This window comes from Caretta caretta, chromosome 2, assembly GCF_965140235.1.
Source record: "Caretta caretta isolate rCarCar2 chromosome 2, rCarCar1.hap1, whole genome shotgun sequence".
NCBI classification, from domain to species: domain Eukaryota; kingdom Metazoa; phylum Chordata; order Testudines; family Cheloniidae; genus Caretta; species Caretta caretta.
The window spans coordinates 211,137,876-211,152,428 of record NC_134207.1 but is presented as its reverse complement, the minus strand read 5'-3'; the positions used below and the strand labels follow the sequence as shown (position 1 = coordinate 211,152,428).

The 14,553-nt window shown below is 40.9% G+C and overlaps 1 protein-coding gene and 1 long non-coding RNA gene across 2 annotated transcripts in view; one reads left to right on the top strand and one right to left on the bottom strand.

Annotated features, from left to right (window-relative positions):
- Positions 1–1,061: 1,061 nt before the first annotated feature.
- On the bottom strand, positions 1,062–8,441 carry LOC142071181 (uncharacterized). Its single transcript, XR_012667221.1, has 2 exons — positions 8,219–8,441; positions 1,062–3,763 (listed from the first exon to the last, which is right to left on the bottom strand). It is a non-coding gene; the product is annotated as an uncharacterized LOC142071181 (long non-coding RNA).
- A 309-nt stretch (positions 8,442–8,750) lies between these two features.
- Positions 8,751–14,553, top strand: part of DNAH11 (dynein axonemal heavy chain 11) — a 285,994-nt gene continuing 280,191 nt past the window's right edge. Inside the window, exons 1-2 of the mRNA XM_048838362.2 lie at positions 8,751–9,384; positions 12,281–12,421. Coding sequence (XP_048694319.2) covers positions 9,157–9,384; positions 12,281–12,421 — 369 coding nt within the window. The 5' untranslated portion in view covers positions 8,751–9,156. The remainder of the gene's footprint in view (positions 9,385–12,280; positions 12,422–14,553) is intronic.

Genomic DNA, 14,553 nt, shown 5'->3' with positions numbered 1-14,553 from the left:
CTTTGTAAGTGTTACACAAATAAAATTCTTTTCTGATTAAAAAAAAATTACTCTCCTATAGCCATCTGGCCCGACCCTGTCACATAAGGTAATACACAAAAAACTCCGTTATGAAGCACTAACGGGTGCAACATGCCTAACAGAACTGATGCTAACTCCCAAAAGCCAAGCAATGAAAAGTTAAGCCACTGAACAGGACATGCCTGCGTCTCCACTCACAGGCGCACACCACTGCAACAGCTACCGTACGCCAGACCACAACTTTACTCTGCCCCATAAGGCATACCAGCCTTCCCCCATCCTCTTCACCAAACTACCCTCTCAGCTCTCCAAACACAAGATATTATTACACAAGACATCCACAACTAATAGCGTTGGAAGGGAATCATTTGTTAGAGGAAAAGAGCAAGTTGTGGTGTTGAGAAGGACAAGTTTGGGGGGCAGGGTTTCAGGTGTGCTATTTCCCTGCATTCTTTGCATTTGGCAGTGAGGCTCACCCCTATTAAAAATAGCCATTATCTTCCATTGTTTCTAATGGGACTGAAGCCAAGCAAACTGTAAGGAAGGTGATCACTCTCTGGGCTACTGGACAACAAACCATGAGGGGGCATGGAAATGGAAGTGTGCAGTAGGTAAGATTTAACATGCAAGAGACAGGAGACTGAAAGGATTGAAAGAAGAAATGGGACATTGTGGGACAGGAAACGGGGGGGGGATGTGAAAGAGAATGTGAATGGGGGAGGGGAGGACTGGGTGAGGTAGAGATGGGGCGAGGAAGGGAGGTTCTAGCAGGAAGGTGAAGGAGGCAGGACAGGTAGAGGAGGGAGTAGAAAAGGGAAAGAGTAGCAGCCCCCCACCCTGCCAGATGTTAGGACAGGGGAGCGTATGTGGAGTCCCCCTCTCAGCAGCCATGAAGAAGGCAAGCATTTTTGTGTGTGAATTTTTTGTAAATATGCAGTTGAATTTTGAACCTGAAATGATCACACACACGTTGGAGGTGAACTACTTCTAATTTTTGAGCTTTTCAGAAAGAAGACAGAATAATACACACACACACACCCTTGCTTTTAAAACCAGCTGGTAAAATTTATGGGTCTGAACACTTGGGATTTGCAATGCTGAAGATCACACAAGAAATTACCTTAACATTGACCACAGTAATAGGGATAGTAAGTTTTCAAAAATCAAAAAATCTCTCTCCAATCCTCTATAGACAAACTCACTGAAAAGGCTCAGGGGATTTGAGAATCACCTAACAGAAGGAGACCAAAGAATAGCAGCTTCAAACAACAGACACAGGTCCTTCCCCCTTAACCTGTAACTACCTGCTTACATAACTTAAAAGACAGGCACTCCATTTTACAGATTATCATAAAAAGAGATTTTTTCCTACTCATGGAGTTAAAAAAAAGAGCAGAAAAGCTGAAGTCAAAATGTCTTAAGACTTCTTTTTCCATTTTAATTAATGTTTGTGTGTAATTAAAATGGAAATATTTAACTAAAATATAGATCAATTTCTTATTATGGTTATGATGTATACTTCTATTCAACACTATGCTGATTAATAGGGAATGTCTCCTGTAATTATGTTATGACAACCTAACATTTGGTACTCTACAGACTATGTATTAATTAAGGAATCTATATAATATAATACTGTTATAGTTTTCATATAGATAGACCCCCGAATTATCTCAATCGTCCTTTATTTTGTTATGGTGAAGCTTTGGCTGCTCCATACTCTGAATAAAAATTCTGAAGAAGCTCTGAAATTTGCAAAGATTTAAGAGCACAAAAACTGAAGTCAAAATGTCTTAACGCTTCTTGATGATATAGCCTTTAATTAGTACATAGCTTGATAGCCCATGGGGCTACTCTCAGGTTTAAAATCAGGCACCTATGTAAAAACACTGATTAATCAGAGCCTACGGCTGCTAAATAGGGGTAAACTCACGCTCCTACTCTTACTCAAGGAGGCATTTTACCTTATTAATGTCTAACAACCAAACTAAAAGCTTCAAATTACGTAATTTAGATTTACCATGGTTAATTTTATTTAATATTAAACTCAATACGCAATTTCATAGTGCTTGAGAAGCTCGCTCTCATAGAAATATTACTAAGGTGTAAAACGAGTGAAGACTGTAAGCTTTGTACATTATTTTATCATTGTGAATTAGCGGAGATTCACTGTGGTCTTATTACTGCATAGCTGACAATAGTCTGGCTGGACCTTTGTTCTGCCTTAATAGTTTAATAACTGCCCTACTCACTTTGCCTCAGCAGGGTATTATATATGGTTGTAGTTTAAGAATGTTATTAAATTTAGAAGTTTTATTTAGTCAGTGACAACAGACTGATTACCCAATAATTTACCAGTGGAGGGTACCCTGAGGGGCAATATACATTTAAAAATAATATTTAGATGGGAATTTCTTGGATACAGACATTAATCTCATTTGCATTCTTGCAAATTCTGTACATGTAATTAACCATCCCATGAAATGTAAGAGTTATTTCATTCTTGAAAAGGAGTTCAGGAAACACACCTCGCAAATATATAATGCAATGAAAAAGATTGAGTGAAGCAAATATTTGCCGCATTCTACTCTACTTCAATTCTACTTGTTGAATGGAAATGATTTGTTTAGGAATAGTATAAGAGAAATGTATTGGGAAAATCAAAGCAGATTTGGAGGTCTGTCACAGAAGCAAATAAAGAATTATTTGGGACTATCTTTTTGTAATGCTGGAGAAATTTAATTTAAGACATTACATAATAATTTACACCAATCTGTTCTACAATTGTTCATGTTCATGTCTTTATCTCAATGATTTCTGTTCAGACGGTGTCCTTTGTTACCTCATGTATTTGTGCTATCCATTGAACTGCTTGCAGTAGCTATCAGAGATTTTCCAGAGGCTCAGAGCGTCACAATAATAAAGAACATAAACTGGCTCTTTGCAGATGAAGTACATTCAGTATCTTAAAGTGTTTTAGAGCTCTACAACTTTATATGTTTCATGTAAATATGACCTTCTCACAGGTAGGCACTGTCCTTTGCTGACCATCATCAGGACAATTGAGTATTGTTGACTGAGTGCCTGAGAAATTAAAATTGAGTAAAACTTACACACCAGGTATCTAGCTAAATTAATGATGCTATGTCTGCTTACATATCTTAAACTGAGACTTTCAGTCTATGTTTGGCTGAGTCAACTTGAAAAAAGTCCTCCATACACTGAACTACTCGCAATATAAACAAGATAGTCAGGATATGGAGCAATTTGATATGGAAAAGGGGGAGACACAATCAGTTTGTTCAGGCTCTAAAGTTACTTTGGCCTGATGATGAGACAGGAAGATATCAAGGGCTAGTCGGTTGGGTCCCATTCCTAAGTTATTAGTAGAGCTGGTCAAAACATATTGATTTTGAAATTTTTGTTAGAAAGGCAGACACATTTATTGCAAAAAAAACGCTCAAAAAATTCACCTCCCTCTTTTTTTTGACCAGTTCATGTTTCTAGAGTTCTGCTAGTGATGGTCCCTATTGTAGTCTACTGTGGGTTGCACCTGAGTACCATCCTCCCAGAATCAGCAAATTTGAAAGTAGTCTCAGTTGGTCCATGAATGCACGCTGGCTTGCCTCATGCTTCCGACCAAGGTGATAAAGGGCGAGACGGACCAACTGCCTCTCCAGTTCCTTCTCACTGCCGCATGGTCTGGGTCAGGAACTTTAGTGTCCTCAGTTCTGATGTCGTTCTGAAAAACATTATTTTCTCTATAAATAATTTGTAGTTTTAATAACATATAGATTTAGTAGTTCCTGCACCTGTTCCACTTTGAATTCATCTTTCTTAAACATGGAAGACCAGAACTGCACTCAGTATTCCAGATGAGGTCTCACCAGTGGCTTGTATAATGATACTAACACTTCCCTGTCTCTACTGGAAATGCCTCGCCTGTTGCATCCTAGGATTCCGTTAACCTTTTTCACAGCCACATCACATTGGTGGCTCATAGTCATCCTGTGATAAACCAATACATCCAGGTCTTTCTTCTCTGTTGCTTCCAAGTCCCCAAGCTCATAGCAAACATTCTTAGTTAGTCCGTAGGTGCATTACCTTGCACTTTGCACTATTAAATTTCATCCCATTTCTATTACTTCAGTTTTGTAGGTCATCCAGATCTTCTTGTATGATATTCTGGTCCTCCTACATATTGACAATACCTCCCAGCTTTGTGCCATCCGCAAATTTTATTAGCACACTCCCACTCTTTGTGCCAAAGTCATTACTAAAAATATTGAATAATATAGGTTCCCAAGACCTATCCCTGAGGCACTCCACTAGTAACCTCCGTCCAGCCTGACAATTCACCTTACAGTATGAACTGTTGTAGTCTCCCCTTTAAACAGTTTCTTATCCATCTTTCAATTCTCATATTAATCCCCATCTCCTCCAATTTAACTTATAAGTTCCCATGTTGAACTGTATCAAATGTCTAACTGAAATCCGGGTAGATTAGTTTTACTGCCTTTCCTTTGTCTAAAAAATCAGTTATCTTCTCAAAAAACAAGATCAGATTGGTCTGGCATGATCTATCTTTTGTAAAACCATGTCAAACGCCTTACAGAAGTCTAAGTATATTATATCAGCACTATTATCTTTATCAACCAAACTTGTAATCTCATCAGAAAAAAATATTAAGATAGTTTGAGAGGATCTATTTTCCATAAATCCATGTTGATTTGCATTAATCACATTGCCATCCTTTAGTTCTTTATTAATCGAGTCCTGTATCAGCTGCTTCATTATCTTGCCTGGAGTCAATGTCAGGCTGACAGGCTTATAATTGCCCAGGTCACCCATTTACCCTTTTTAAAACTGGGCACAACATTAGCTTTCTTCCAGTCTACCGAAGTCTTCAGTGCTCTGAGACTTAATGAAAAGCAACATTAACAGTCCAGTGAGCTCCTTGGCTAGCTCTTTTAAAACTCTTGGATGCAAGTTATCTGGACCTGCTGATTTAAAAATGTCTGACTTTAGTAACTTCTGTTTAACATCCACCAGTTATTCTAGTGCAAGGGAAAGAGTGTTACCATCACCATATGATGAGACTGAATAATCTGATTTTTTCCCCAAAAATAGAACAGAAATATTTATTAAACACTTCTTCCATTTCTGCATTAGCGTTCATAAGTCTACCTTCTTCTTCGAGAGCTTGCTCATGTCCATTCCACTGTAGGTGTGTGTGCCTTCCACATGCACCGGTGCTGGAAGTTTTCCCCTCAGTGGTATCCATAGGGGACCAGCTCTGGCATTCTCTGGAGTGGCACACATATACCACGGTATAAGGGACACTGCTCCCACCCCCAGTTCCTTCTTGCCAGAAACTCAACTTCTAAAGGCGAACCCTGGTGTGAAGAATAGAGTAAATGCAGTTCACTATGGAGCAAGTTCTGTTACCTGGTTTTGAAGAAATAGTACACAAATAAAGTTGTAATTTTAATTGCAGAAGGTTGGGAAGTATTGATTTATTATATAGTGTCTTTAGCTTAGCAGCTCAGAAGTCTTCAGAGTGACAGAAGGTTCACTTTCCACCTGCCCTGGTTTGTGTACGACATTCTGAGAGAGCAATTATGAAGGTGACATGCTTTTCTTTAATAGTCTTCTATTTTAGCTGTAATATTTATTTATCCACAGAATGGGTACATGGAGTGGTATGGTGGGCTTCCCTACAATGCCTGCCAACGTGCCTTGACCTGATTCAGTCCATGGGTTCTCTGTCAAGTTTGCCATCAAAAGTGCCAGTTAGGGCCAATTGTGATGATTAGTTTTGTGATGTCTACAGTCAGGGTTACCACTCATCCATAAACATATAAACCATGTATTTTATTTTTTAAAAGGTGAAAGGCCTATGCGTGCTGGAAGCAAAAAAACAAGCCCTTCTGAGCAGTGAATGGTTGGCTATCTTGCAAAGGGAGGGCATGATCTCTCTGCCCTGGTGTTCACTCTTCTCCTGGTGCTGCTGCCTTTGATCTAGGGATAGTGCATCCTTCTGAAGTAGATATCCTACCATATCAGCAGCAGCTGACTACTCTGACAGGTGGAGCTGCTGCTCCATTGCTGCCTGGAAATGATGTGCCAGGTGCACAGGTGTAGTAAAACTCTGTCATGCAAGGAATCTCCTCCTGTGTGTTCTGCTTGAATAAACATGTTCTGTTTCTATCTAAGCCTCAATATACTACCCGTTTCTTTATTCACTCAACACAGAGCAGTTTCAAGTGGGTCAGTATGTTCTATTTCCACCAGCTGCTCTATGCTTCCTTCTTCTCTACTGCCGTCCATACCACAAGCCAAGCTCAGTGACCTTTCTATGCTGCTACTTTTCTGCACTTTTCTCCTAGCTATTTGCCCTAAATGTGGCTATAGGGAGGTCCAGTTGTGTCTAAATCTGTGGAAGAATAGTGGAATGTACACCTTCACTTGCTCTGAGGTGAAGAGAGTGTGCGGGGCATGTACTGAAAGCAAAGGGGTGGGTTAGGAGCTGGTACCACCGGCACTGAACAGAGATGGGGTGGAGGGAAAGAAGAGGGGAGAAGATGATGTGTAATTTACATGATAAAGCTAAACATTTTCTAATCTTATTTTTATTTAAAGTAGTTTTATTTTTGATGAATAGCTTTCTGCTAGCATTTTAAAAGTGTGTTTGAAAAAAACCTTTGCCATCTCCCCGTATGTTTTTCTGTGGGTTTATTTATGTACCTATTTATTGGGGGAGGGATTTTTCTTTTTTGGCAATCTTGTATACAGCTGTCCACTTGGGACTGGACTGAGACTACCCACCCATTTCTGATACGCCACTCATGGTATCAATTCTCAGTCATCTTGGCTATATTTGAACTGCTGACCTAAAAGAAAAGGGTTCTGTAAATTATTACTAGAGCCCTACCAAATTAACGGACCGTGAAATCTGGTCTCCCCTGGTGAAATCTGTTTTTTTGTGTGCTTTTACCCTGTACTATACAGATTTCACAGGGGAGACCAGCATTTCTCAGATTGGGAGTCCAGACCCAAAAGGGAGTTACAGGGCGGTTGCCAGGTTATTTTGGGGGCGGGAGGTCACAGTATTGCCACCCTTACTTCTGCACAGCCTTCAGAGCTGGATGACCAGAGAGTGGTGGTTGCTGATTGAGGGCCCAGCTCTGCAGGCAGCAGTGCAGAAGAAAGGGTGGCAATACTGCGACCATGCCATCCTTCCTTCTGCACTGGCGGCGGCTCTGCCTTCAGAGCTGGGCTCCTGCCCAGCAGTCACCGCTCTCCAGCTGCCCAGCTCTGAAGGCAGAGCCGCCGCCAATAGCAGTGCAGAAACAAGAATAGCATAGTAACCCCCTTACAACCTCCTCGCAACCCCCCCTTCAATAACCTTGCAACCTGCCCACAACTCCTTTTTGGGTCAGGACCCCTACAATTACACTGTGAAATTTCAGATTTAAATAGCTGAAATCATGACATTTATTGTTTTTAAAATCCTATGACTGTGAAATTGACCAAAATGGACTGTGAATTTGGTAGGGCCCTAACAATCCACCAAAGGGCAGCATTTAGATATATACAAATATTGCGTGCATATGTATCTTTAAACTAACCATTGCACTGTACTTAGAATAATGTGCTTTCTTGGAATCTTGTTACAATCTTACATACATGTTTAGGTTTGAGTATTGGGTATAAAACATGCTGACTAAGTACTGTACTGTTTTAAAAAGTGCAAAGGTGGAGCATTATTTTTCCACATTGACATTTTATACACGTTTTGCAGTCGCTTAGTCTTAGTTACATTTTGTTATTGCAACACCAAACAGCTGAGTTTATTAATCACAAAGTTGCCTGCCCCCCCCCCCATTTAAAAAACAAAACTGTCCATAAGCACTGTTGCACAACCCTGGGTGTTGGGATTCATAGAATCATAGACTATCAGGGTTGGAAGGGACCTCAGGAGGTCATCTAGTCCAACCCCCTGCTCAAAGCAGGACCAATCCCCACTAAATCATCCCAGCCAGGGCTTTGTCAAGCCTGACCTTGAAAACCTCTAAGGAAGGAGATTCCACCACCTCCCTAGATAACCCATTCCAGTGCTTCACCACCCTCCTAGTGAAAAAGATTTTCCTAATATACAACCTAAACCTCCCCCACTGCAACTTGAGACCATTACTCCTTGTTCTGCCAAGGAGGAGCGCGCATTTCATGCCTACACCTCCTCATCGTGCCCTCTTCTGTACTCCAAGGGTGTAGCATCCCTCCTCCCGCCAGCCGCAGACCGACAGGCCCCTCACATTCATCACGGCCAGGATCCGATTCAACTGGGCTCTGGGGTCACCCGGGAGGGGACCAGCGTCGTCTGAACTCTGTGAGCGGCCAGCCAGAGCCCCACGGAATGGAGACTGCACCATTGCGCGGGTGCCGGGGGGAGCGGACAGAGCGGGGGTTGGGGGTGGAGTGGAGGGGAAGGGGGAGGGAGGCTGAACTTGGAACTGTATCAGCGAGCGTGAATCCCCCCCCCCCGGACCTTACTCTGAGCCCCCCACACCCGGCTGGCTCCACAGAGAAGCTGAAAATTCTCTGCCCCCCAGTCTGGTGGGTGACGGTGGTTGGTTCCCCGGGAGGCGGTGCCCTGATTGGGAAGAGGCCTGAGCTACTCCCTGGGGAGGCGGGGCCGGGCGCCCCAGTGGCTCCGGCATCCCCAGGGAAACAGGACGCCGCTGCCCTGCAATTGAGGGCAGCTGAGGCTGCAGCAGGCAACACTGTAACTAGTGCCCTGGCTGCTTGTCAGGGACCACAGGGCAGCGAGTAGCCGCAGGCGAACTGCAAATACAGGGCAGCGGAGGAAGGAAACTTTAGAGAAGTCACTGCGCTGCCCGGTGGCTGAGGGGATTTGTACTGCGGGACGAGCTGGGGCTGTAGGGGAGCTGAACTGCAAACCGCCCGGGCCAACCGGGGCTAGCGCATTTGCAAGGGGACGCAAAGTGGTAGCTGCCGTGTAGGCGGGAGTTTGAAGAAGGGGAGCAAGTTAGTCTCTGAGCAGCAACTTGTGCGGGAGTCTGCCTTGCGCTTCAGCGGCTCCCCCCAGCCCCTCCAATTCTCGGGCTGGAGATGGAGGAGGAAGAGGCGGCGCAGGAAGAAAGTTTCTCAGAAGAGGAGAGGGTCCAGTTTGTGGGGCACCGCTTGGCACAGTTGCTGAAATTTCAAGCAGAGAAATGGAGCAAGTATCTTGAAAATGAGGAGAACCAGAAAATCCTGGCAGAGTTTTTGGACAAAAGCGAACCAGCTTTCTTGCTGTTTTGCTCCCCTCTGGCAGGCAGGTTAACAGCCATGCAGAAGGTAAGGTGCTGACGTTTGAATGACAAATACTGTACCCTTTGGACTTCGGGGTGCTGAAAATATATTTGCTAGTGTTTTCTAGCGCAGAGACCTTAAGACTTGCCATGAAAAGCACGATCCCCAACTGCTTGGCTCTTTTAGGGTTAGGACTTCCCAATGAATGGAATCAAGCCTTTTAATATTAGTAGAGATGGGCAAAATTGGGGATAAATTGGGAGCAGAGTTTAATTGTACCTGAATCACCATCACCAACAATGTTTAGACCCTTCTGGATTTGTCCCCACTGTAATGATTCTAAGGGGGAACTAACTGGACATATATGAACACTTTATTGAAGTTAATCTTTAGTATTGAAGTTCTAGCATGAACACACTCTTTAGCGTCAGCCGTTCCTTTCCACCCCTCTGGTGCTCTTATCCTTTCTCTTAAGGGTCTTCCCTTTTAAAACAGTGACACTCAGACTGAGGCTTGGGAGGAGCAAGTGGCTTTTTAAAGTGTCTCCTGTGGTTCTTTGCATCACATGATTAAAACACTGATTTTAATTATTAACCAATCAGGATCTTTTACAATGGTATTAACTAAGTAAGTTATCAGCTTGTACTATTAACTTATTTGCTGTGAGAATGATTGTATATTTACGTATTGTAGTAAATGAAACAACGAATTCACACTACTGTGGCTCTATTGGGTAATGTTGATTGCTAATTCGGCTCCTGAATCACTCAAATCTGAGTATCAGTGCATTTAAAATGTGATTTGGTTAAGATAGGATTCAGATTGGGACAGGCATGCCTTTACACTTGTGAATAGTTACACAAATAGATCCATTGAAGTAAATTGGATTACTGGTGGGGTATGAGTATGGGGGGCTCAGTCTGGTCCATAGTGACTGAGAGGACTCAACCCTCTATTAACCTATTAATAGGACTATTAACCTATCCTGTTTAAAATACATGAATTAAATCCTGGCTCCACTGAACTCAATGGCAGTTTTGCCATTGACTTCAGTGAGGCCAAGACATCACCCACTGACTGTTATAGCTAACAAACTACTGGTTTTAGCTAGGAATGCAAGTAACTGTGAGTACTTAATATTGTATGTGTGGTTCTTAGTTAATACCTCAATTCCTAAAGATATCAGTGCACTTAGTTAAAATACCCACAGCACATCTACATCACTGGAGATTTTTTAAAAAAAATTGTCCTTGAATTATCTTGATCATTGGCTATCAGCTGCCGGAAACTTTTATTAGTAACACTATAATACAAGTAACTGTCCTCCAAGACAGTTTCTACCACCAAAATTGGGTCTCTAGGGAAATAAAAGGAGTTACTTTGTTCAGTATACTATCCGGTTTCCCTAAATTAATTTTAAAAAAATCTCAGCTGTAGCCCTCTTGCCCCATATTTCTTGACCTTTGGAGTACTATTTTTTTATCGCTTATGTCCCTTGCCAAAGAATTGAACAGAAAATCTAACTTAATTATATCAAACCAATGGGACAAGAATACACGCAACAATAATGGGTGCTCCAAACCACTGCCTGATGGGGGCCATTCCAAGGCCACCCTTTGCCACTTAATTATAGTAAAGGTAATTTAGTTTCTCTTAAAATATTTTCACAGTACTGCATTGAATGTGTGACTTAATCCAGAAGAGGAGCATCTTTGTGGCTTTGTGTTTTAAAAACAGTTCATAAGACAATTTTATAAAGCCTGACCCTGGTTACAAACCGAATCTAAGTTCTGCTGCAAGGCCAGCTACTTTCTGTGGCAGACTGAAAAATATATGGTTGCTTTAATTCATTAAAAATCTCAGTTTAAAAGTGAACAGAAATAATACAGTCAGCACGCTAGCTCTGTCTTTCTCTATTTTTAAATTTATTTGACACTATCCCCACATTTTCAATTATTGTGCAGATTTTGTACTGACAACACATAGGTTTGTAGCATTGTTGAAAATGTCAGGGGTAAAGCTATGAAAGTTTTGGCAGCTGGTTTGGAATCTCTTGGAGCTTTGATTTCAGGCTGTCTGCAGACCCTGGAAGATGACAATGTGTCAGTTGTTACACTCAGTTTGTTTGTACAGTTTCTTTTGCAACCAAGAAGTCTAATTTTTTTTAATGAAAGTTTTTAGATTCTGGAGCACATTCTGAAAAGGGATGGAATCAATGGCAAATTCCATAGCTGTCAAATCATGAAATACATCCACCTCAATGAAACCTAAAATTGAAAGTTTAGGCCCAGATTGTTGTCCATCTAACGTTTCCATGAAGAGGGATATGGTTTTGGAAAGAGTTAATTTATTGTTGGATGTGAATTAATAATTAGGCTAAACTGCTGTCAGAAACGTTCATTTAGCTTGTATTGAGTGGAAGTTATGGGCATATATCAAGGGATAGAATTTGGCCCTATATATCATCTGAAAGTATCTTACAGACATCATGTATGGGGTTCATTTCACCCACCCCCGAGATGCAACCACACTGTTGTCTGAAAATGTGGCCCTACTTTGTCTATCAGTATGGTATAAAATGGGGGGTTTGGTTCTTGTTTTCTTTAATTTTTTTTTAAACTGGTGCCTATTTGCGAAAGATCAATCACAAGCAGGTGACAAACCAGACGTTAAAGCAAGTCCAAAGGTCTGGGTATGGATTTTTGGACACTCACACAACACGGGGTTCTGAAAAGGTGCTTCAGAGTCCCAGGCTGCTCTACTGCCAGCTATTTTTGTACCTCTGTGCTCTGCTCCCTCCACTCAGTCCCAACAGGCCTGACCAGGACCTCAATATTGTCTGTCACCTAAAAAGCAGCTATTGGTGTTTATTCTCTGACTACTTTGTACGATGAAGATCATATTCTTGTAGAATTGATAACCTATGATTCTCTTGTTTTAGATACCCAGTGATATAACACATAAATTAGTTTGCATTATGAAGACCACAGAACGCATTGGAACAGATAATTACAAAAAAAATCTAGTATTTGAAGAGTTGTCTGCAACACCACTTGAGCATACAGTTGATTTCTTAGAAGAGGTATTTATAACTAACCATTTGTGATAAAACTTAAAATCTGAGTCTTGCATTTATTATAATTTCCACCAGATAGTGGACTGCAGAAAAATAATGCGTATACTGGTAAAAGAAAAAAATTACAACAAAACTGCAGCTACTCTGTTGCCTAGACATGTCACAAAGGGATGGGTAGTGGAGACATTGTAATATATGTTGTCTTATTATTATTTATTGTAATTAAAGTTATTTCATCACCTGAATTGTGGTGAAGCATGAAGCACACACTGAACATTTTGTATAACCTGCTTGTAATAGGTTAAGTGCTTGATTCTCTTCAGGTATCTAGAACCCATTTTCAGCAGCCCAGATTTTGAGAGGGACATTGTACAGTACTCCGTTTGTCCAAAGGATGTCAGCATGAAAGATGGGTCATGAGTCAGTTCTCCTGTGGCTTATTATTATCTCTCATTCAGGAATATTAAAATAGCAGATGGTAGAGTTGCATGTCAAAAGTTAAGGGTATATGCAGTCATTATTCCAGATCAGAACTATGTTAATTTTAATAATTAAAAATAGCTTTCATAGTCACATGACCAAAGGTTTTTTGCAGCTGATGAATCTATAACTATTTCATAGGAAGGGCAGGGGTGCTGGAACAATTTGTTTAGTGGGGTTGCTGACAGCCATTGAACCAAACTGTAAACCCTGTATGTGATGGAAACCACTTCAAGTTGGAGGGGAGGGCGGCAGCAGCGGCAGCCCCTGCAGCACCGTTAGCTTCAGCAGCTATGAGGAAGGGGGTATAAGCTCTGTGAGGAGGGGTGTATAAAAGAAGTTTTCCCCACTAAAAGGAGTTCAGTTCCAGTAGATCTCAGCCAAAATTTTACTCCACTCTTGCTGAACCTTTCTCTGAAATGTAAATCAAAAGCTAAATAGATAAATATATATGCAAAATTTTAAAATCTTGTCACTGTTTGGTTATATTCTATTTCTTAAAAGGAGGAATACGAAAACAAGTAACTGGATGAGATAAGTTGTATAACATCAAACAGACATCAAAAATCATTCATTTGGTATATATGTGATTTTCTGTTACATACACATAGTCCTATTAACCAAAACACTTTACTTTAGTTATTTTTGCAGCCTGTGTTGGTAGGCTCTCTGGATCAAATTCAATGCTGATAAAAGTAGTGCAACATGTTTGACGTCCATGAAGTTGCCTGCTTGTACCAGAGTTGAATTTGGCTCTGAGTTTTAAAGTTGCATTTGGAATCTTATGGTTGGAAGAAGAGCTCTTTTTTTTTTTTAATTAGAAATTTAAATGCTTGATTCCCCAGATCTCCAGGTATCACTTCGTTGTGTTTGGATCTATAGCAAGACCACTGTCTCCTTTTAAAATTTTAAAATATTTCATATTGTCAGTCACTGCTTCTCCTGGCAGTCAGTTAAGACACTCACATGTGGTCAAACTCTGGTCTGCGTTACACTGCTATAAATCCACTGAAGTAAATCGAGTTACTCTGGATTTACACCACTGTTACCCAAGGCAGAATTTGGTCCTTAGTGTGAAAATAGCTCAGTCAGAATACAAAAACTTAAAATTCCTGGTAATCATTAGAAAAACAGGACTTTGGGAATTTAAATATGAAAATGAACACAGTAGAAATGAGTATATTAATACTTTTCCAAAAATGTTCCCTCTGCATGATTCTTTTTCAATGTTATAAATGTAATTTAATTTTCAAATTCTTTGATTAATTAGGAATATAATCAAATGTATTTCAGTAAGGTGAAAAATATGTGCAATTAAGACATAATCAACAAATATTTTTAAAAATCAATAATAGTGAAAGATGTTAAGACTAGACGGGCGCTATAGGGTCTCACTATGTTGGCTGGTGACTTTGTTGACCCTGAATTGGTGATCATTTTGGGGTGGCCGTGTCATTTGAGAGGAAGTTATTGTCTTGGGGCCAGTGGAAACAAGCTGGTTAAGAGCAAAAGAGGTAATAGAACTTTAGCAAACTTACACTGGAAAGATAAAGGATGAAATTCTGGCCCCATTGAAGTCAGTAGGAGAACTCCCATTGACTTCAGTGAGGCAGGGTTTCACACATTTCGTTGGGAATCCATTTTTTATAGAGGCTGGC